A 23,923-nucleotide genomic window follows, 5' to 3' on the forward strand; every position below is an offset into this window, starting at 1 on the left:
TTGTACTTTTTTATACAATGACAATAAAGGCTTTCTATTCTATCTAGTGAAATAAAATCTGGTCAAACTAACCCCTCTTTTTCTCATGGCAGATTCTGAAACCCAATTACTCACCAACCAGACTGACCTAAGTGCCTCCCTTCGATCTTCAGTTCAGATGAGAAAGATAATGGATCAGTTAACCCAAGCTGTATACCAGCTTATGATTGAGTGAGTATTCTCTTAATTTTATAAATAGATATATATTTTATATATAGAACAGGGTATGGACCCAGGATGACTATAACATTTTCATAGTTGAGTTTTCTCATTTAAAAATGCAGAGTGCTGAAAATCAATAATAGGTGCACTAACAGTTTCAATTATCTTTGGGCCAGAGCTGCATTTAATTTATAACCCACCCCCCCCCCGCTCCCCCAGCTTACTAGGAACACATATATTTGACATTCATGTGAACCCTGGTGCTTGGTTCCCTAATAAATATTCATATTACTACTAGTGGTCAGAGGCCAAGATTGTTATTTATTTATACCTCCTATCTACTGGTGCTTATGGTGATCTGTGCACCACTCCTATATCTACCCCTTCTCATTGATAGTCAGTGAGCAGGCTACTAATAAAAGCTTTCTGTACATTTCATAGCTAGTGAAAAGGATAAAACCTCATAAGTAGTGCTGTCATACATTAGTCATCAATTTTGAAATCCCTTCTTACACAGGTGTTTAGAGTAAAGATTATATTTTACTTTGGTGGTCAGTGAAGAAATGCACCCATATATCTGTGGTCAGAAGAGATGGGTTAAACATACACTGGTTTGCTGAGGTTCAGCCAAACATACCAAACGTTCGAATGCTGAATTTGAACCCCTTTGAAGTCAATGAAACTCAAATCTGTCAAATCAATTTTCTCTATTTTAATGGCTAATAGCCAAGGCATTGGTAAAAATATGCATTGGAGCACATCTTTACCACGTAAAGTAGCATAGTGAAGGGGACATTTACAAAGGAAAAGCTTACATTTACAACCACTTTAAGTTTTGATCAAAAAAACAAAAAACAAACAAACTGGAAGCTGATTTTTTATATGCAGAGTTCCACCAGATTTTGCACCAATTTTAGTAAACCATCTCCTATGTAAAAAAAAGAAGACAATGTATAGATTGCGTTACAAGGTGATGGTTCACATATAACTTTAACAGCCATTGACAGTGGAAAGCGGTAGTAATGCCTAATGTTTGGACTCTAATCTAAAGACTTGAATGGTCAAGGTTCACAAAGGTTCACAAGCCTTAAACTCATCTCTATTAGTAGCTCTTCTCTAGTTAGTAGAGGGGTGCATTTAATCATTGATGGTCAGTGGAGAAATGCACCCTTAAGTTGGTGGTCAGTGGAAAAATGTACCCTTACGTTGGTGGCCAGTGGAGAAGTACCCCTTACAGTGAAGAAGATGCCTCTTAGATTGGTGATGAGTTAGGAAGTACTCCACTTGAGAGGAGACCTCTGGCCTTGGGTAATTTTGCACTTCACTTTCAGTAATCAAGACTATGGTTTCCAGTACAGTCTGAAATCTCTCCTGCTGGAAGTTATGGGCCCTAGGCAGATGCTTAAACTATCCTGCATATAATCTCTGACTAAATATATGGTAGGATTGTCAGTGCAGGAACAGTTTAGTACTCCTGTGTATGAGAACAAATATATACACAATGCAAAGGGGTATAATCATAAAAAAAGACCTAGCAATTTGCCCAGTGAAAGTGCATAAATGTTCTGTGGGAATTGGGCAAAATACAAATGTTATTAGGCTATTTCCTGTACTGAATGCATGTTTTTCATTTATTAAAAACAAAAAATACTGTATTTGTCCACTAGATTGTGCTAAATATCAAAGGATTCTGTGTCCAGACTGGCCCTTGATTTCTGTCTTGCTATGTTAGAAGTTTAAGGACCACTTGTTGAATGAAAGGGCGATGCTTAAAGCAGAACATGTGTTGGATGCTAACTGTTGCAGATACTGTTGTGCTTATGTTGGCTCTCAGTTGAACTGTCATGCCATCAAATGGCTGGTATCATTGCCGATCACTTGTCACACCATGGCAACTATAGACAAAACAAAGGCTATGGTGGCAGCTTCCTTGTCTGTAAATGATAGGTGGGTTTAGTTATGATTTTAAGGTGGTTCTAAAGGCATTAGGGTGCACTATTACCCCCCCCCTTCCTTTATACATACCTGAGCCAGATCTCAATCCAGCGAGAGAAAAAACATGTGGCAGTTCCTCTACTGCAGGCATGTAGACAGTGAAGTGACTAGAAAGAGCATTTAGATGGTCAAACCTGTTGATATTCAACAATAGACGAAAACATTATTGACTTTTTTCACTTGTTTACTACTTGATGCACAGTGCTAAGCAAATTAGCACCCGAGAAAATTAAGCATAAAAAGTCAGAAAACAAAATTAGGTCACCTGGCAAGACTTTATCTTCGTGTTAGTATTTTATACTAAAATTATGGTATTATTTTATCCTTCCCTGTTTCTTACTGTATTGCATGTTTATATTATGTGCATCAAATCATATGAGCAATAACGTGCTGTAAAACTACTTAATGAATGTTATCTTCTCTCTTAATGCTCATTTATGGAACACATTATATTAATAAAAGGCTAAGGCATATTATACCTACGACACACAAGAGGATAAAATTAGCTTTATCCTTAATACTGCGCTCATTTACATAGTGCTCAAGAGGAGAATTACCCTATAAAATAAACACACATCACCTGCAAAATGCATTTGTATACAGTAGCATGTAAAACAGTAATAACATTGAGATGAACTCTGCATGGTTAGTACAGAGCATACAGTATTAAAGCTAGACTCCAGTTATATTGATGTGCTTTCCATACCCTACTGTCATAGCTGTCTTTCCACAATAATCCTTTATTTTGCTCAATTTTTTTTCCTATAAGCCTCTTTACTCTTAGCTATCTCCCAAACGCTCTTATATGTAGTCTTGCCATAAATACTGTATGTATAATATTGTTGTAGTAGATTGTGGAAATATCATAGATGGGACTACTGTCACGATAGGACGACAACTTTTATGAGCAAAATATTGTGTTACTCAACCACTTAACGCCCGCCGCATGACTATTTACGTCCACAGAATGGCACGTACAGGCAGATGGGAGTATATATACATCCCTGCCTTCTAGCGGGTCGGGGGTCCGATCGGGACCCCCTCCGCTGCGTGCGGCGGGCGGCTTACCTCCGGGAGCATTCCTACTCAAGGGGACAGCTGTTCGTTTCTGTCCGCCCCCTCGTGATCGCTTCCAGCCAATCCTATGAGCCGCCGCCGTGTCACTTCCTCTGCCTGTAAAATGTAAACATAGGCAGAGGAAGTGATGCAGCTCTCATCTCAGCGGTATTTTCAAACCGCCGAGATGAGAGAAGAGTCACAGTAAGTCGCACCTAACACTACACTGACACCAGTACACATAGGCACATTTAACCCCTTCCGATCACCCCCTGTCACACTGTCACTGAATGCAGTGATCATATATGTACTGATCACTGCATTTAGTGTCAGTGTGACAGTTATTGTAACAGCCAGTTAGTGTTAGGTCCAGGGTAGCCCCGTACCCCCCCTAATAAAGTTTTAACCCCTTGATCACCGCCCTAGTTAACCTTTTCACTCCCTATTGCCAGTGTCACTAAGCGATCATTTTTCTGATCGCTGTATTAGTGTCACTGTTGCCGCTAGGAAGCTAATTTTTTTTTTATTGCGATTTTTTTTTACTAAAGACATTTGGCTGAATACATTTTGGCCAAATGTTTGACTAAAATTTAGTTTATTCAATTTTTCTTATAACAAAAAGTAAAAAATATTTTTTTTTTTTCAAAAATGTCGCTCTATTTTTGTTTATAGCGCAAAAAATAAAAATCTCAGAGGCAATCAAATACCATTAAAAAAAAGCTCTATTTGTGGGAAGAAAAGGACGCAAATTTTGTTTGGGAGCCAAACACCTCTGGGCATTAAGCTGCATATTGGTCCGGGGCTTAAGTGGTTAAAGGATTGTACACCTTCTGAACATGTTGCACCTGTATTTAGGGTGTAACATGTTCAGCGTCCTCCTCCTCACCTCCCTCAACCCGCTTTCTCTGTGGCAGCAGGAATCTGTGAATGAATGAACTATAAGTGCCATCTTCCACTGCAGCAGATGGCTTGTAGTTCTCAATGAACTACCAGAGAGCTGATCAGCACCCTCGTAGTTTACTGATACTTCCTGAACACTCCTGTCAACAGTGTTTGCAGGAACCTGGCATTGCATCTGCAATCCACAGATCACGGGTCCAATACTTTACACTAGTTTATGTATAAATGAATGAGGAATCCATGAAAGCTCAGCTAATGAAAGCCAGCACCATGGGTGTCTGCTGAAATTTTTAGGGGGGGGGGGGCGCTTTGGCAGTGGCGATACACAGTCGCATCTTACCCTATCTTTGTCTGCTAGCGGGGGTTAAAGCGACCCCTCCACATTAAAATGTAAAAACACCCCACTGTGCACCCTGCATCTTTCAATATCTCTGTCACTACTGTGTACCCCCTCTACACAACTGCACTTCTGGACCCCTTTACATTACACAGCACCCCACAGCTCTGGACCCCTTTACATTACACAGCACCCCACAGCTCTGGACCTCTTTACATTACACAGCACCCCACAGCTCTGGACCCCTTTACATTACACAGCACCCTGCATCACTGGCCCCCTTTATATTACACTGCACCCTGCATCACTGGACCTTTTTACATTACATAGCACCCTGCACCACTGGACCCCTTTACATTACACAGAACCCTGCACCTCCGGATCCCTTCACACAGCACCCTGCACCTCTGGATCCCTTCACACAGCACACTGCACCTCTGGACCCCTTCACACAGCACCCTGCACCTCTGGATCCCTTCACATAGCACCCTGCACCTCTGTATTCCTTCACATAGCAAACTGCACCTAAGAATCCCTTCACACAGCACCCTGCACCTCTGGAACCCTTCACACAGCACCCTGCAACTCTGGACCACTTCACACAGCACCGTGGACATCTGGATCCCTTCACACAGAATTTTTCATATTACCAAAGATAATGATTGGTTGCTAAGACCACCTAGCAACCTATCACATGTTGGTTAACTCCAGCAGTCCCTTCCTCTGTTCAGTGCTGCTCACTGTCTCTTTCTCCTCCTGCAGTATAGGAGGAGAGAGAGTGTCTTCTCTCTTCCGCATCGCTCGGCCAGCTCTAGAAGCTCTGGATGTCACTCCAGATAGTAGTACGTTCCACACCCGGCCCGGGCCCCCACACGCGCTCACAAATAGGCTCTTCTGGCTCTCCCTGGCTGCCCTGTCACTGCTCTATTGCACTGCCTGGGCTGCCCTCCACTTCACTCACAGGGGGTGCCGGCCTGACACCCCGCAGTGTGTAGCACCGCTTCTCGATTCCAGGAGGGGGATCACCCCCCCCCTGCCCTATGAAGCGGACAGCCATGGCCAGCACAAGAAGGCAATCAACCAACTGAAGAAATGTTAAAGTAAATATGATATGCCTTTTTACCTATTTACCAAGACAAGAAAAAAAAAAAGTGAAGTGGTAGAAAACCCATTTTTGAGGCCAGAAATGTGTATCTACTATGTATGCACTGTATATGGGATAATATCAAGCAGAGATAAGTCTATTTCATCTTAAAGCGGATGTGCCACTAAACAAATATATTAAAAGCCAGCAGCTACAGATACTGCAGCTGCTGACTTTTAATATAAGGACACTTACCTGTCCTGGAGTCCAGCGGTGATCGCAGCAGATGACGAGCCGATCGCTCGTCACCCTGCTGCTCCCCCCTCCATCCACGGTGAGGGAACCAGGAAGTGAAGCGCTGCGGCTTCACTGCCCGGTTCCCTACGGCGCATGCGCGAGTCGCGCTGCGCCCGCCGATTGGCTCACACGCTGTGTGCTGGGAGCCGAGTGTTCCCAGCACACAACGGGCGACAGACGGGATGTGACGGAATGCCCGTCTTTCGCCCGTAGCGTGTGGCCGGAAGTGGGTGCAAATACCTGTCTTTAGACAGGTGTCTGCACCCCCCTCCCCCCTGAAAGGTGTCAAATGTGACACCGGAGGGGGGGAGGGTTCCGATCAGCGGGACTCCACTTTAGGGTGGAGGACCGCTTTAATTTTTGAATTAATTATATTTTGGAAAAAAAACCTGTATGTCCACATTGAATAACAAAATAGAACAACAGATGGCACAGACATAAATATCTTTTTTTTGGCTTGTGTATAACCAAGTGGGTTGCTAAGGTATTTTGGTGAAATGTGCAGATGAAATACAGTAAACATTTGATAAAACCTGTGACTAAGCAGATACCACTCTTTTTTTTTAATATAATTTTGCGTAGAAAGGCTCCAGGCCTTCTGTTTCACCTGAAGGGTAGATTTATATCTGGAGTACTTTTGCAATTAAAGTCTTAAGTAAAGCTGTTTGATTAAAATAATTATGCATTAGAGTTTCCATATTTAATATTGGATATCCTCTGATGCTGTCATTGTCTCAACATGCAGTATATAGAGAAGCTTGTGGCCTCTTTTATTTACAGAATACATTGGAAGTTACAAAGCCAGGTAAAATACCAAACAATGCATGATAAGTTGACACAACTGTCTGAATACCATGAAGCTCTTGAAGGAAATTTATAAAAAAGGTTTTCAGTCCTCCAAACCATGTGATATGGCTGAGGTAAATGCTGCATTCAAGAAAAAAAATTTCAGAAACCACCAATAGATGTACTGCAGTCACATTTACACTTGACATATTCCTTACGGTACCTGTCATTATAAAGTATTCTTAAGAGTTTCATTTGTAAAAGTCAATGAAAACAGTAGTATCCCTGACAGTTACCGATCTATGGCACTAGCAGCAAACAGCTGCCTGGAGCCCTACAGCTAGCAGGAGGCCCCCAAGTGAGCATGAAATAAATTATTTATTTTGCCAGCTGCTTATCGTACACTGCTGATATGGAAAAAAAACAACAACAAAAAGGCTTGCAAAGAAGCACACCTTGACTTTGTGCTAGAGACATTACACCCATTGAAGCAAATAACACAGGCATTGCTGTAAATAATGCCAGTGACCCTCAGTGGGGCTTCTTAAAGTGCAACTTTACTCTCTCACTCAACATTGACTATGTTTAGTCTTTATGCTGCTAGCGTTAGTAAATAGATATGAAAGTATATCATATTTACTTGTGTTAAACTTTACTTTTTTTTATATATAATTATATTTTTTTACTTTCTGGTTTTCAGACCTAGGTAAATTATGTCATACATCCCATTAACCCTTCTGCCTGCATGCCTGAACTAAGGGCAGATGGATTCCGTGAAGCAAATGCTACACGAATCATCTCCCCTACCCCACAGCCATAAAAACTAGGGGGTGTTTTTCAAAGTGATTTCTCTCTATTTGAATATTTAAAGTAAATCAAATAGAAATTTTGGTTTATGGTGCTCAAATACAGTGTAGTTCTGCTTTACATGGAAAATGTTGCCTACATGATTACTTAAAGCCTACATTCCAGGTTTCTTTTGACTTTAAAAGTATAAGTTTGCCTTTTCGGGCAGAATTTCAGTTTTTATGATAAATAGAAGCGCTTTTCAGTGCCATTTCTGGCCCAGCCACCCCAATGTGCTTTTCTTTTACTTACCTTGTCCGCAGGATGTTTAAAATGTTGTCAGATTATTTGTATTTTTTTAACAGATTTTCAGATTCCATCACTTCCTGTAGCTTGTATCAGCATTCACTTCCTGTAGGTCATCTCCCAGAAGCCTTAACTTTCTTGTTGCATAACAGATGAGGGTGTGATAGAGTGTGTTCACCACTCTGGACCACACCACCCTCACCACATGTAGTACAAGGCCCTGTCTGAGTGGTTACAAATGTAATGGATTGTTAAGCTGTGTTTAACATAGGTCTGGTAAATCTGAAGAAAATTGTACAGAGGTTTTATGGCCAGTACATAGGAGGGAGTGGATGAGGACACTCAGTTGTCAGGCCTCATTCATATCCCCATGTAGCAAAAACTCACATTCCTGCATGCGTTTGTTTTGGATGTTTTGGAGCGTTTTCACTCATCATGCATAGGGCAGCCCATTCACTTATGCTCAACAATCGGCCCACAGGCGCTCCAGATCCTGAGCGGAGTGGAGTAGAGTAGAGTGGAGCGTGGTGCGTTATTGCAGTTTTTAATGCTTTTGGTGTACTTGGTGAGCCTTTAACATGTAATGACAACACAAACACAATGCATATTTGCAGAGTTTTTGAAATGCATGGCAAATTGCACATTTTCTGTGTGGTTTGCCATGCCTTTGGAAACACACAGATTCAAATGGAGCCTTATTGTTCTTACCTTAGTGTAAACGCGGGCACCCTGAACAGGTAAGTGTCCATTTATTAAAAGTCAGCAGCTGCAGTATTTGTAGCTGCTGGCTTTTAATATATTTCTTTTAGGCAGACCTCCACTTTAAACTTTATACGCCGATAAATACTGTATATTTTTATTGTATGGGACTTAATTGGGAAGAAATAGTGAATTTACAGTGCAACTTTATTGTAATTAGTACAGCCCCAGGAATGTAGCCCAAAATATAATCATCAAGTCTACTTTGATACCACATACGTGTGATTTTTATGTAACCTAATGAAATGGTTAGGCTCAAAGTGAAGCTTGAAATGGATGGTGATCTGTGCAGTTCCTCAATAGTCACAATGTGATATAGAATAAAAAATGATAATATATGATTCAAAAGCAAATGTCCAAGTAACTGTGAATGAATAAACCAAGTAATAATAAAAGTGCAATTGCTAATTGAATCTATAAAAGTCCAAGTGTCAGTGAATAAAAAAGTCCTTTAATTAAACGTTTATCCACAAAATAAATCCTGTGCCTTTGCACAACTGTTCAATGCTCACAGAACTCTCACCTCTATGTAGTGAATAAGTGACCTTTAGGATCCAAAATGGTGAAGGTGTCCAACTTCCAGGCTCCAAACTACATATTCTATGCCGTGAATGTAGGAAATAACGATATCCAATCTCCAGATTCCAGACTATGTTTTCTTAATATATCAACTCAAGGCTTAGCTGGTTTATTCATTCACAGTTACTTGTACATTTGCTTTTGAATCATATATTATCGTTTCTATATCATATTGTGAATATTGAGGAACTGCGAAAATCACCATCCATTTCAATTGATACTACATGCATTGTGAACACCAGATTTGCAGCAATTTTTTCACTGTATTTGGTTACATTATATTAATTTTCATTTATTTTCTGGTAGCGTGGGGGATTACACATATAGTCAAAGTGAAGGTTGCATTTCAGTTTAGGACAGCTTTTTTTCTCTTTGGATGCTGCATGACGCTGGAAGAAATTGGATTGCGTAAATTGTGAGGACTACATTCAGATATGATCCAGTCAGATTGGTAAGGACACAAATTAACACAACATGGCTTTTTTACAGGTTTGTGATCACAAAAGTTCCAAATTACATTGCATTCACTTACTTACTCACTTGCATTCACATACGAATTTGATACTTACACCATAAAATGCCAGGTCGTGAGGCTTTTTAAATGTGTTATACTGTATGTAAAACATTAATATACCTGATAATAACATGTACTGAAATAATTCAACGTAATATGTATATTGTATTTTGTCTTTTTTTTTTTCCTGCTTATGCCTTCATACTAGAAGGAAATGCCATGATGCCATGCGTGATGTCACGCCACTTTAAGTGTTACCGCAATTCAGATGTGATAGGAAACAATTACTCCTACTGAGTTCTGTGGAGCAAGATCAGAAGTGATCAGCTCCAGTGCTTAGTGCAGGATCCTGCTACCACTGATAGCTGGCTGTACCAGCCCATATGCTGGCCAGAGCTGCTGCATCCCGATGCCCTTTTAAAACAACACTGTAATGAATAGTCTCTGTCCTTATGCCATTTAAAATGGCACCTGGAACTGAAGTGGTTAAAGTAGAACTGTTGCCAGGCTATGGGTTTTCAAGACTTTTCATACACTTAACAACCAGTAAAAGTGCTTCATAACAACCCCTCACTGACCTTTGTAGCTGCAAGCTCCCCTGGAGTAATGGCCTCAACTTTCTGAGAAAAAAAACTTGCAGTTTGATTTTCTCCCAATATCTCATGTTTTTTGGCGTAAGCAATGTTGAGCAATTCATGTGACAGCAGAATCACTGAACACATTTAAGTTTTTCTCTTACAACTTAATTCACCCTGCTCCCAGAGCTACTGATCACTGTTTACATCTGTGATTAGAAGATTGAAAGTCACTGCTGAACGGGCTAAGCGAAGTTGCCTGAAAGAATGACTTCAGTGCTTCAAAGCATTCGTTGTTCGTTGTAAACAAAAGTAGTTATCTATCTAAACCTGAACTCTGGTATATAAGTATCTAAACCCTCATGACTGTCATTGACTGACCCCTTTCCCCCTGAGGCATAAAATAATAACCATATACCTACCCTTTTCCCCAAGGCTTTTTTTTTACCATTCTAGGCTCACAGGAAATTTGGTTAAATTATGCAGGTTTTTCAATTTTTGTTCTGTTTTAAATGCCTTGTAAGGACACAAGTTGATACACACAAAAGCCTTAAACCCCGTATACACAATCAGAATATCGTACAAAAAAATACCGCTTTCGTATCGATCGTACGATAATCTGATCGTTAGTACACAGCTGTCGTCTAAAATTTTCCACAGGGACAAACACAAAAAAAAAATTCTTGTACGATACCAGATCGTACGATTTTCATTTAATCAGCACAGTTTTCATCCAAAAATACAATACAAGTACACTACAGCACATGGCATCACTTCCAAATTTTTATTTGGTCATACGAGAATTTTCATACTTTAGTAACTTTATTTTTCTATATGGAGATTAGCATCCAAAAAAATAACAGAAGATCATTTATCTGATAATCTTATTGTGTGTACTAGGCTTTAGTGTCAATTCAGTTAAATTGGTGATGGGACCCCCAAGGGGGCCCGAAATACAAACCCTTCCTAGGCCGTCTGCTAGCCAGATGTTAAAATTTTTGTTGTTTTGCTATAAACACCTGACTTTAATTATTCAATTTTAAGCAAAATACCTTAACTTACACAATTATATATTGGAATCCAGTGTTTAAAATAGATGACTAAGGTATGTGCGTACAAGTGTGGTTTTGGATCAGGGTGTCAAAGACATGATGTAACTTGTTGACCAGGTTTATATAAATGTGACCATAGTTGGCTGAGCAATTACATATATTTATATTGTCTCAAACTGATCCAAATGACCTTTTTATCCTTTCAATTTTAGGAGCCTGCTTCCGGAACACAGAACACAAGCCTGTGCTCTATTGTTTCTCTCTATGCAACAATTAGAAAATAAAAATTCTATCACAGTGGAGGAAATGGATTTTTTCTTAAAAGGTACTGTTCAAAAATATATATTTCTTTACATTTGTGCACTGGCACCCACTTTCTACTGCATTTTTTTGTATGTTGTTTTTTGTTCGTAGTGGCAATGGCATAGCAACAGAGTGTATTGCTGTCACTTGTGGTCTGCAGATGTTTGCTTCTACTTTCCCTCTCTCTAGTATCGATTGGATCCTTCCTACACTAAAGTTGGCCATACACATATAAATATATAGTATCTAATAACAGACACCAATCTAATCAAAATCAATTCAAATAGAAAATGTGCTGTAACTATGGTATTGCATGCACTCTTTTAACCCATCCATGTATCCTTAGTTTGGATTGATTCACCAAGTACAGATAACCTTTAAATCATAAAAGGTCTTTATTGTTCCCTAAGGCCTTGTACACACGAGAGGATATCCGCTGGAAACGGTCCGCCGGACCGTTTCCAGCGGATAAATCCTCTGGCGGATTTGGATCTGATGGCTGTACACACCATCAGATCGAAATCCCCGCAGAATACATCCGCGGTGACGTGGCCGCGCCGTCGCCGCGACGATAAAGCGGTGACGTGCGCGACCCTGGAAGTTAAATACTTCCACGCATGCGTCGAATCATTACGACGCATGCGAGGGATGGGAGCGGACGGACTGATCCGGTGAGTCTGTACAGACGACCGGATCAGTCCGCCGGACTGGATTCCAGCGGATAGATTTCTTAGCATGCTAAGAAATTTTTATCTGCAGGGAATACATCGGCTGGATTTTTATCCGCCTGAAAATGTCCGCTAGGCCGTACACACGACCGGATCTATCTGCTGGAACTGATCCGTGGATCAATCCCAGCGGATCGATCCGGTCGTGTGTACGAGGCCTGAGAGGCAATAAACACATTTTTCAATCAATCTGCTATTCTCAGGTGGCTTTTGACCAGAAATCCACATTAGTGCATTAAACAGAGGGAACACAGAGAATTCTGGAAAGTGGAAAAGTTTTTATTTTTCTTAAATTTAATCAAGAGAAAAGTGCTTAAAATCTTCTGGTGCTGTACCAGACCCAGCTACCTTGCCCAGTCCTCCTCATCCTTTCTATTAATATAACATTCCAGACAAATGGGTGTTAAGGGGACTTGTTGATTAAAGGGGGGAAGTAGCCAAACAAGATTTACTCCACATATCAAAGGGGACAGATAGTGACTCTGGGCTATGTTAATGTTAATATGCAAGAATGCATACAAATATATATTAATATTACAACACTTTCCTGGTCTTTCTGAGAAGGAGAAGCATAATCCCCATGCATGCTGATATCACTGACTTTTCTCAATGTGTTTTGTCAAAGTGGACTTCATCAGGAGCTCTCCTTATGAAGTCCACTTTGACAAAACATATTGGGAAAGGTCAGGGACCCTTTTGTTTATTTACTTTTACATATGTATGGATCACATATGTGTCATATATACATATGTATAAGGGATTAATATTCATTGGAGGAACAAGGGTAAAATTAGCAAATATCTATTAGTCTATTAAATATACTTTATTGCACAGGGTTTTAGTTTATATTGTTGTGCACTATTTATTTATATACAGCAGTAGAGTTGTGGGAGGAGTGATGCAGCACTAAAAAACACTAGAGTGCTTTTTAAACTTTCATACCTCCCATCCTGTCTTCGACAATCAACATCTGCCGTGACAGATTACATGACACTACGGTGATTGGATTAGGGTGACTGAGTTATCTTCATGGCTTTAACTTCTAATGTATGTTCCCAACTCTCATTTGAGATAAGGGACACCACTCAAATAAGCAGTGAAACGTATTTAAAGTGTAACTTTACCCATAACAACTTGATCAAAAAATAATGTTCTTTAGCAAGTAACATACATTCCACGTTAATAATTCTGTTACCAAAATTGCTGTCTGCTACAAACTTCCTCTAATATTGTTGCTGTTTCTTCTTGCTGGAGGCTCCAATTTGCTAAAGACCAGAGCCCCTGAGCAGCAGTAAACCTAGGCTGTCAGCAGACTGACTTCTACAAATTCAAGCAAGGCGAGACAGCGTATTGCTGGATTTTAAGCAGTATAGGCACTCATTTTTAATGTTATACATAGCTATACCTGCAAAAGGGGCCAGCCTGAAAAGGATCTAGCAGGACGTAATTTTCTCACTAAAGTTCCACTTTTACATTTCAAAACAAGTTCATTTGAATGTAACTATCCACTACTAGTACTAGAGACCCATACCTCCCAACTTTTGAACTTGAGAATGAGGGACATTTCAAGGAGGTAGTGTGTGTGTGGCCAAACATGATAGGGCAGTGGTTAACCAAAACCTGGGCTTTCTTGTACCTATACAGTATGTTTTGTTTCCTGTGCCTCAATCTGGCGTCTCAGGGATACATTTAAACCGCAACACAATCATTTAAAAAAATCCTTCAGCCACATCTGGTTTTGTATAAACTGAAATTAGATTGGGAAGGACCTGAGGAATCTGAGATGGAGCCATAGAATAAGCACTGCGGTACGTGTAGCAGATGGTGGCAAATAATGGTCATGGTCAAGTTGCCCCTAACAGTGGGAGTGACTTAAAAAGGGATAATTCAGCAGAAGCTGATACTAGTTGCTGTATACAGTGTAGCATTGCTTGAACAAATTTACATCAGAAGGAAATCTTAAATGTCAGAAATATGCACTGTAACACTGAGGGCTCATTCACACTAGTGGTTGTAGGGGTGGTAAAACCTTGTGGTTGAGCCACTGTGCTCAACCACAGACAAGGTCTTTAGCTGCAGAGGTAGCAGCGGGGGATGATGCATTGGTGGGCATTACTGCTGTCTGAGCCCAACCCATTCAAGTGAATTGGGATGCTCTGAAAAGCACTACTTTTTCAAATCGTACCACACCAAACAGCATAACACTGCAGTACCATGTGGAATTGTGGATGCAAACACACTGCCATTAACAATTAATGCCACCCACATGCATCTTACAAGTAGGGATGAGCTGAACACCCCCCTGTTCGGTTCGCACCAGAACTTGCGAACACACCAAATGTTCGTGTGAACTTTAGAACCCTATTAAAGTCTATGGGACTCGAACATTTAAAATTTAAAGTGCTATTTTTAAAGGCTAATATGCAATTTATTGTCCTAAAAAGTGTTTGGGGACCTGGGTCCTGTCCCAGGGGACATGTATCAATGCAAAACAAGTTTTAAAAACTGCCTTTTTCGGGAGCAGTGAATTTAATAATGCTAAAAGTAAAACAATAAAAGTGAAATATTACTTTAAATTTCGTACCTGGGGGGGGGGTGTGTAAAGTTAGCATGTGAAATAGCGCATGTTTCCAGTACATAGAACTGTCCCTGCACAAAGTGTCATTTCTGAAAGGAAAAAAAGTCTTTTAAAACCGGCTTTGCGGCTATAATGAATTGTCGGCTCTGGCAATTCAGAGTGAATTCATTCATAAAAAAAAAATAGCGTGGGGGTCCCCCCAAATTCCATTACCAGGCCCTTCAGGTAAGGGGACATGTATCAATGCAAAAAAAGTTTTAAAAACTGCCTTTTTCGGGAGCAGTGAATTTAATAATGCTAAAAGTGAAACAATAAAAGTGAAATATTACTTTAAATTTCGTACCTAGGGGGGGTGTAAAGTTAGCATGTGAAATAGCGCATGTTTCCAGTACATAGAACTGTCCCTGCACAAAGTGTAATTTCTGAAAGGAAAAAAAGTCTTTTAAAACCGGCTTTGCGGCTATAATGAATTGTCGGCTCTGACAATTCAGAGCGAATTCATTCATAAAAAAAAAAAAAAAAAATGACGTGGGGTTCCCCCCAAATATCCATGGAGGATGTCCCCATGTTGATGGGTACAAGGGCCTCATCCCCACAACCCTTGCCCGGTGGTTGCGGGGGTCTGCGGGCGGGGGGCTTATCAGAATCTGGAAGACCCCTTTAACAAAGGGGACCCCCAGATCCTGCCCCCCTATGTGAATTGGTAATGGGGTACATTGTACCCCTACCATTTCACGAAGCAAGTGTAAATAGTTAAAAAAACACACACACACTGTAGAAAAAATTCCTTTATTAATAAAAAAAAGAAAAAAAAATCCAGCGGTGACACTCGTTCCCGGCTTCCTGCCCCAACGTTGTCTGTATCCAGCGACGGGTGCGGGTGATCTCCGGTCCAGCGATGAGAAGATCCATCCATCCAGAGCGCAGCATCGCCGACCTCCTCTCACCGCTGGACACAGCCCAGCGAATGAGCGGTTGAACCTGTGACGTTTCTTATATAGGGAAGGCGGGGCCATCCATCACGTGACCCCGCACCCTCTGCCGCACCCTCTGCTACGTCACTGGGGAAGCCCAGCAAGGGGGTAGACTGGGCTAACCCAGTGACGTAGCAGAGAGTGAGTCAGAGGGGGCGGGGTCAAGTGACAGGTGGCCCCGCCTCCCCTATATAAGAAATGTCACAGCTTCAGTCGCGTCATTCGCTGGGCTGTGTCCAGCGGTGAGAGGAGGTCGGCAATGCTGCGCTCTGGATGGATCTTCTCATCGCTGGACCGGAGATCACCCGCACCCATCGCTGGATACAGACAACGTTGGAGCAGGAAGCCGGGAACGAGTGTCACCGCTGGATTTTTTTTCTTTTCTTTTTATTAATTAAGGACTTTTTTCTGCGGTGTGTGTGTGTTTTTGTTAACTATTTACACTTGCTTCGTGAAATGGTAGGGGTACAATGTACCCCATTACCAATTCACATAGGGGGGCAGCATCTGGGGATCCCCTTTGTTAAAGGGGTCTTCCAGATTCTGATAAGCCCCCCGCCTGCAGACCCCCACAACCACCGGGCAAGGGTTGTGGGGATGAGGCCCTTGTCCCCATCAGCATGGGGACATCCTCCCCATGTTGAGGGCATGTGGCCTGGTACGGTTCAGGAGAGGGGGGCCCCCCCAATTTTCTGCGGCCGGCCAGGTTACCGTGCTCGGATAAGGGGTCTGGTGTAAATTTTTTGGGAAACTCTACGCCATTTTTTTTTTTAAATTTGGGGTGGAGTTCCCCTTAAAATCCACACCAGACCTGAAGGGTCTGGTATGGATATTTGGGGGGAACCCCACGTAATTTTTTTTAAAATTGACGGCAGGGTTCCCTTTAATATCCATTCCAGACCTGAAGGGCCTGGTAATGGAATTTGGGGGGAACCCCCACGTTTTTTTTTATGAATGAATTCGCTCTGAATTGCCAGAGCCGACAATTCATTATAGCCGCAAAGCCGGTTTTAAAAGACTTTTTTTCCTTTCAGAAATGACACTTTGTGCAGGGACAGTTCTAAGTACTGGAAACATGCGCTATTTCACATGCTAACTTTACACCCCCCCCCCCTAGGTGCGAAATTTAAAGTAATATTTCACTTTTATTGTTCCACTTTTAGCATTATTAAATTCACTGCTCCCGAAAAAATGTCAGTTTTTAAAACTTTTTTTTGCATTGATACATGTCCCCTGGGACAGGACCCAGGTTCCCAAACACTTTTTAGGACAATAACTTGCATATTAGCCTTTAAAATTAGCACTTTAGATTTCTCCCATAGACTTTAACAGCGTGTTCCGCGGCTTTTCGAATTTGCCGCGAACACCCCTAATTGTTCGTTGTTCGCCGAACAGGCGAACAGGCAATGTTCGAGTCGAACATGAGTTCGACTCGAACTCGAAGCTCATCCCTACTCACAAGGGCAGCATGGTTGCATTCAGTGTGGGAAATGCACATGGAATGCCCTCGTCCTGCACTGTGTTCCAGTGTGAATGAACCCTTAGGGAGAGAGAGAGAGGGAAGGATCACTATGGTATATGGAAGAAAGGGAGGAAGGATCACTTTGGTACATGGAAGGCAGGAACGCTATGGCACAGCAGGGGTCCCCATCAGAATCCCTCCTTATATCAGGGTTCCTATCAGAGGACCCCATTATATAACAGTCCCCATCAGAATTCCCCTTTCACATCAGGAGTCCCTAACAGAATCCCTCCTTACATCAAGGTCCCCATCAGGGAACCCCATTATATCACAGTCCCAATCAGAGTCCCCCTCTCCCCATCAGAGTTCCCCCCACAGAAGGTGTCCCCATCAGAGCATACTATCACACAAAAAAATGAAGTACACACCCAAGGGTTAACTCCTCCTGTCTGATTCATTAAGATAAAAAGATGAACAGCATCACTAAAAAAACTATTTAGGAAAGCTGAGTTCCTCCCCACCACCCCCCCCCCCCCAATAGTTCCTCCCCAACCCACAATGACAACAAAATAATACATAGAGATATATATATATATAGATGTATATATATCTATATATATATACTGTATATGGGTGTGTGTGTATATATATATATAGCAAAATCCTCTTACACATGATGGGACCTGGAAAAGAGATGGTACCCCTGAATGATACCACCTGCAGCCTGTTCCTATAACCAAGGTATGCTCAGTGTGAATCCAGTTAATGAGAGACTGTGCTTGCTTATTGTTAGAATTGATCACACTGTGTCTGGCCAGAATGTGTGTGGATCCCAGCACGCTGGGTATCCATGCCGATATGATCAGACATGCAACAATGTAAAAGTACTCACTCTCTTGCTTCCTCTAGTGACAGCTTTGTATTATTAATGTGATGCCAGTCCTCCAGATATCCAAATCACCATAGCTGTTGGTTCATGAACAGGTAGAGTTGAATTGGCCACGCTAGGTATCAGCCAGGTAATCTGATACAGTTGGCGATCTCCTGTCAGTCCTGCGAGCGCGCCGTTCCTATGGTTGATTCCTCTGCATCCAGTTACCTGATTCACCTATGCTGTGAGTAAAAAGCAAGTCAGCTCGATCGTTCCAGCCAGGTAATGTTGATAGTGGTGATACTGATTGCAGCAGACCATCCAGGTCAATCTAGTAATAATGGGTCCCATGTGAGACATACTGTGCACCTCCCTTGGTTCCTTTCAAAAGGCCAGGAATCCGGCGCATCAGAGGATGGGGGTCAACTCCTGTGATAGATCTGTCTAAATATGTTTTGTTCCTCCCGGAACTTTATCTGGACATAAGGGCTTCTATACTATTGCTGGGTTTAAATACCTATATGCTTCGCCTACTGACTATCATATCTACAAAAAGGCATCACTCTGTAGTAACCCTGTCACATGCTGTGAATACACCATAAAGTGTTCACCCAATTAATTAATTCGATAATGTGATTTAAAAATGCATTGTCGTGGTATCGTCCACAAACACACATCCGAATTTAAAAATCTTGCTTGATCAAGTCTGCCCATTAGTCAGTCTGAGAGACATAACTGTGTCCTTTGAGGGTACAACGAGCATGGAAATTCCCAGGGTATGTATAAATGAATACATTAGGTATAGAGGTAAGGTGCATATCTATACATATTCTATATTAACCCATCATAATTTCCGATCTGATCGAGAGAAATAACATCTATTTTGGCGGTAATCTAACTTATTGTCATGTATGTTCCTAACCTAAAGAAGGGGAAGGATTTAGGCCTCATTCACACTTCAGGCCGTTCGGGGTCCGTCTGAACGGCCGCTCCATGCATCGCTATGGAGCGTCGGATGTCAGCGGAGACATGTCCGCTGACATCAGACCTGATCCGACCCGCTAAAAACAGACGTATGGGGGCCACGTCACCATCCGTCCATGCGGATCGGATAAGATCTGATGAAAACAGACATGCTGTCCGTTTATATCAGATCGCTCCATAGGGAGACAGCGGTGCCCGACAAGCCCCTCCCGCTCAGTAATCAGAGAGGAGCTTGTCATCCGCCGGCTCAGCGGAGATCTGCTGACTGATCTCCCGCTGAGCTGACGAGCAGGCAGACTCCGTAGCGACGGAGTCCGCCAAGTGTGAATGAGGAGAGAGGGAATAATAAGGAGGAGGTCATCCCTTTGTGATTTGTCTCCCAGGAATAGTTATAACAGGTTAGGCTACTACATTTGCCCATTGCGGCTTAGACCCGGTTCACACTGGGGCGACTCGTCAGGCGACGCAGCCGCCTGACAAGTCGCGTCCCATTCTAATGAATAGAACCGTTCTAATAGGAGCGACGCAAGTCGCTCCGACTTAGAAAAAGGTTCTTGTACTACTTCGGGGGCGACTCGGGGCGACCTGCATTGACTTCTATACAGAAGTCATTTTGCATGTCGCCTTAGATGTCGTCTTCATGTCGCCTGGCCGAGTCGCCCCCGAAGTCGTGCCGCCCCTGTGTGAACCGGCTCTAAAGGGTGCAGAGCTTTCCGTTTAGACTTCTAGGGACATTTCACACTGATCATACTTTGGTTATGAACATGCTGCAGGTAGTATCATTCAGGGCTAGGGGACTGTTTCGGCACGCTCCACCCTTGACAGGGGGATTAGTGGAGTCCAGTACCAGAACTTGTTCTAGTACTGGGCTTTACTGTGGAACTCAGCCCAGATTCGTAGGACAGAGGATTTGCTTGAAATTCTGGGACTGTCCTGGCGAATCTGTGACGTTTGGGAGGTATGCTGACCTGGATGAATGAAAACCAGATACGCAATAGACAAAGACAAAGCAGGCAAGAATTTAGCTGTCTTTTCAACAATTTGGGGGGGGGTATACAAGTTGAACTGCATAAGAGAGGAGAGATGCTGCTGCTTGAATTACAGGTTAGGTGATGGCTGTCATCAGGTATTAAGGCCCCGGTGTGCAAAAAACAAAGGCGCTCTAGACATCTGAGAACATGCAGAGTTTATGTATAGCGTGTTCAGTCTCAGACCTTAAGTCATCTTAAAGTATGCCTGCAGTAGTTGAAATCCTTCCTAAGCTTTGATATTAGGCACCAGTGGCGGCCCGTCCATAGGGACGCACGGGCGCTGCCCCCCCTCCCACAGTCACACAAAAAAAAAAAAAAAACGGGCCCTTTAAGAACTTTTATTCGGCTAAAATGTCATTTTGACATTTTAACCACAGTTCTGGCGGCCGTCTATAGAGGGCGCTGCAGCGCCACCCCCTCTCGCAAATAACACACATTCGTGCATAAATGCATGAATGTATGTTATTGGTTGGTTGCCAGCTGCCTGGTCTATTCATATAACCGGACGTGGGACGCCGGTTACCCGAATAGAGGCAGCTGGTTGGCTGAGGGGAACGGCCTATCAAAGCCAGCGGCTCTGATAGGCTTTTCTCCGGCTCTCAGATGTCTATACTCTGAGCGCAGGCAATCTGCGCTCCTTGCATAAGACAAATGGCCGTTTCAGCCAATCAGGTTCCCGGATTCTGGTTATCAGGAACCTGATTGGCTGAAGCTTCACCACAGCGGCAGAAGACATCGAGGGAGGACATGGAAGCTTCAGGTAAGTGCTTTTTACAGGGAAAGGGGCACAGTGACATCATGGGGCACAGTGGTGACAAAGGGCACAGAGGTGACAATTGGCACAGTGGCATCATGGGGCACAGTGGTGACAAAGGGCACAGAGGTGACAATTGACACAGTGGCATCATGGGGCACAGTGGTGACAATGGGCACAGTGGCATCATGGGGCACAGTGGTGAGTGACAATGGGCACAGTGGCATCATGGGGCACAGTGGTGACAAAGGGCACAGAGGTGACAATTGGCACAGTGGCATCATGGGGCACAGTGGTGACAAAGGGCACAGAGGTGACAATTGGCACAGTGGCATCATGGGGCACAATGGTGAGTGACAATGGGCACAGTGGCATCATGGGGCACAGTGGTGACAATGGGCACAGTGGCATCATGGGGCACAGTGGTGACAATTAAAGGGCACAGTGGTGACAATTGGCACAGTGGCAACAATTTAGGGGCACAGTGGCTGCGTTTGATGGCATGGCACAGTGGTGACAATTGATGGAACAGTGGCTGCGTTTGATGGCATGGCACAGTGACTGCGTTTGGCATGGCACAGTGGTGACAATTGATGGCACAGTGGCTGCGTTTAATGGCACAGTAGCTGCGTTTGATGGCATGGCACAGTGGTGACAATTGATGGCACAGTTGCTGTGTTGCATGGCACAGTGGTGACAATTGATGGCACAGTTGCTGTTTGATGGCATAGCACAGTGGTGACAATTGATGGCACAGTGACTGCATTTGATGGCATGGCACAGTGGTGACAATTGATGGCACAGTTGCTGTGTTGCATGGCACAGTGGTGACAATTGATGGCACAGTGACTGCATTTGATGGCATGGCACAGTGGTGACAATTGATGGCACAATTGCTGTGTTTGATGGCATGGCACAGTGGTGACAATTGATGGCACAGTGGCTGCGTTTGATGGCATTGCACAGTGGTGACAATTGATGGCACAGTGGCTGCGTTTGATGGCATTGCACAGTGGTGACAATTGATGGCACAGTTGCTGTTTGATGGCATGGCACAGTGGTGACAATTGATGGCACACTGACTGCATTTGATGGCATGGCACATTGGTGACAATTGATGGCACAGTTGCTGTGTTGCATGGCACAGTGGTGACAATTGATGGCACAGTTGCTGTGTTTGATGGCATGGCACAGTGGTGACAATTGATGGCGCAGTGGCTGCATTTGATGGCATGGCACAGTGGTGACAATTGATGGCACAGTTGCTGTGTTGCATGGCACAGTGGTGACAATTGATGGCACAGTGGCTGCATTTGGTGGCATGGCACAGTGGTGACAATTGATGGCACAGTTGCTGTGTTGCATGGCACAGTGGTGACAATTGATGGCACAGTGGCTGCGTTTGATGGCATGGCACAGTGGTGACAATTGATGGCACAGTTGCTGTTTGATGGCATGGCACAGTGGTGACAATTGATGGCACAGTGACTGCATTTGATGGCATGGCACAGTGGTGACAATTGATGGCACAGTTGCTGTGTTGCATGGCACAGTGGTGACAATTGATGACACAGTTGCTGTGTTTGATGGCATGGCACAGTGGTGACAATTGATGGCACAGTGGCTGCATTTGGTGGCATGGCACAGTGGCTGCGTTTGATGGCACAGTGGTTGCATGTGATGGGCACAGTGAGGCTGCAATTTTTTATTTTTTTCGTTTGCGCCCCCCCAAAAAATTTTGAGCACCAGCCGCCACTGTTAGGCACCATAAGATGCCATATCATACCTTTTGTTTACCACAAGTCTTTTAACAGCTTTAATAGGCTCTTTATTTTCCCACACAAATTCTGATATTCTGATGTTTCATATTGGATGGAGTTAAGGCATGTCCCCCTTAAAGTGGAGTTTCCATCCCAAATTATTTTTTTCATTATTGTGCTCATTAGACCTAAAAAGGTAAAAAAATAAAAAAAAATGTTTTTTTTACTCATCTGAAAATGCCTTTTGCTTTGCGGTCCCACGAAATCTGTCTTTGAAAGCACCTAGGATTCTGACATCATCTCCCTCTAATGCTCCTGGGAAATCTGTGTCATCATTTCCCAGGATGCAGTGCGCTGTCCAATTATCACTCCCCATCCAAGACTTCCAGGAAGTAAGTGCTTTTAGGCTTCACAATGCCCACAAGAAAAATGACAACGGTGTAGACATAGTTTTATAAACTATCTTTTTTGAATATCTATGCCAGTGGTCTCAAAGTACTGGCCCGCGGGCCATTTGCTGCCCGCGGACCAGTTATAAATGGCCCGCAGGCAGGGTGGAAGTGGGGGGAGCAAAGAGGATTTTTTTTTGTGAGCTGGCGCCATCTGGTGGTGAGCCGTTGGTATTACAAGTTATTACCACCAGATGTGAGCTGGCGCCATCTGGTGGTGGCCGTTGGTATTACAAGTTAAGCATTACAAGTTAAACAGCAATTCTAATGTCATTTTACACTATTTTCACTGCCATCTTCTTCCCTCTAATTAGAACCCCCAAACATTATATATATTTTTTATCCTAACACCCTAGAGAATAAAATGACGATCGTTGCAATACTTTCTGTTACGCCATATTTGCGCAGCGGTCTTACAAGCGCACTTTTTTGGGAAAAAATTACCCTTTTTTTAATAAAAAAATAAGACAACAGTAAAGTTATCCCCATTTTGTTTAATATTATGAAAGATAATGTTACGCCGAGTAAATTCATACCCAACATGTCACGCTTCAAAATTGAGTCCGCTTGTGAAATGCCGACAAACTTTTTTACCCTTTAAAATCTTCATAGGCGACGATTAAAAAAATCTACAGGTTGCATGTTTTAAGTTACAGAGGAGGTCTAGTGCTAGAATTATTGCTCTCGCTCTGCCAATCGCGGCGATACCTCACATGTGTGGTTTGAACACCGTTTACATATGCGGGCGCTGCTCGCGTATGTGTTCGCTTCTGCGCGCAAGCTCGTCGGGACGGGGTGCGTT

The 23,923-nt window shown here is 42.9% G+C and overlaps 1 protein-coding gene across 1 annotated transcript in view; it reads left to right on the forward strand.

Annotated features, from left to right (window-relative positions):
• LOC120926622 (dynein beta chain, flagellar outer arm-like) overlaps positions 1 to 23,923 on the forward strand; it is a 533,844-nt gene that overhangs the window by 371,058 nt on the left and 138,863 nt on the right. The window contains 2 exon segments of the mRNA XM_040336739.1: positions 93 to 210; positions 11,440 to 11,552. Of these exon segments, the coding sequence (XP_040192673.1) occupies positions 93 to 210; positions 11,440 to 11,552 (231 nt within the window).

This window comes from Rana temporaria, chromosome 2 (genome assembly GCF_905171775.1).
Source record: "Rana temporaria chromosome 2, aRanTem1.1, whole genome shotgun sequence".
Lineage (NCBI taxonomy): Eukaryota > Metazoa > Chordata > Amphibia > Anura > Ranidae > Rana > Rana temporaria.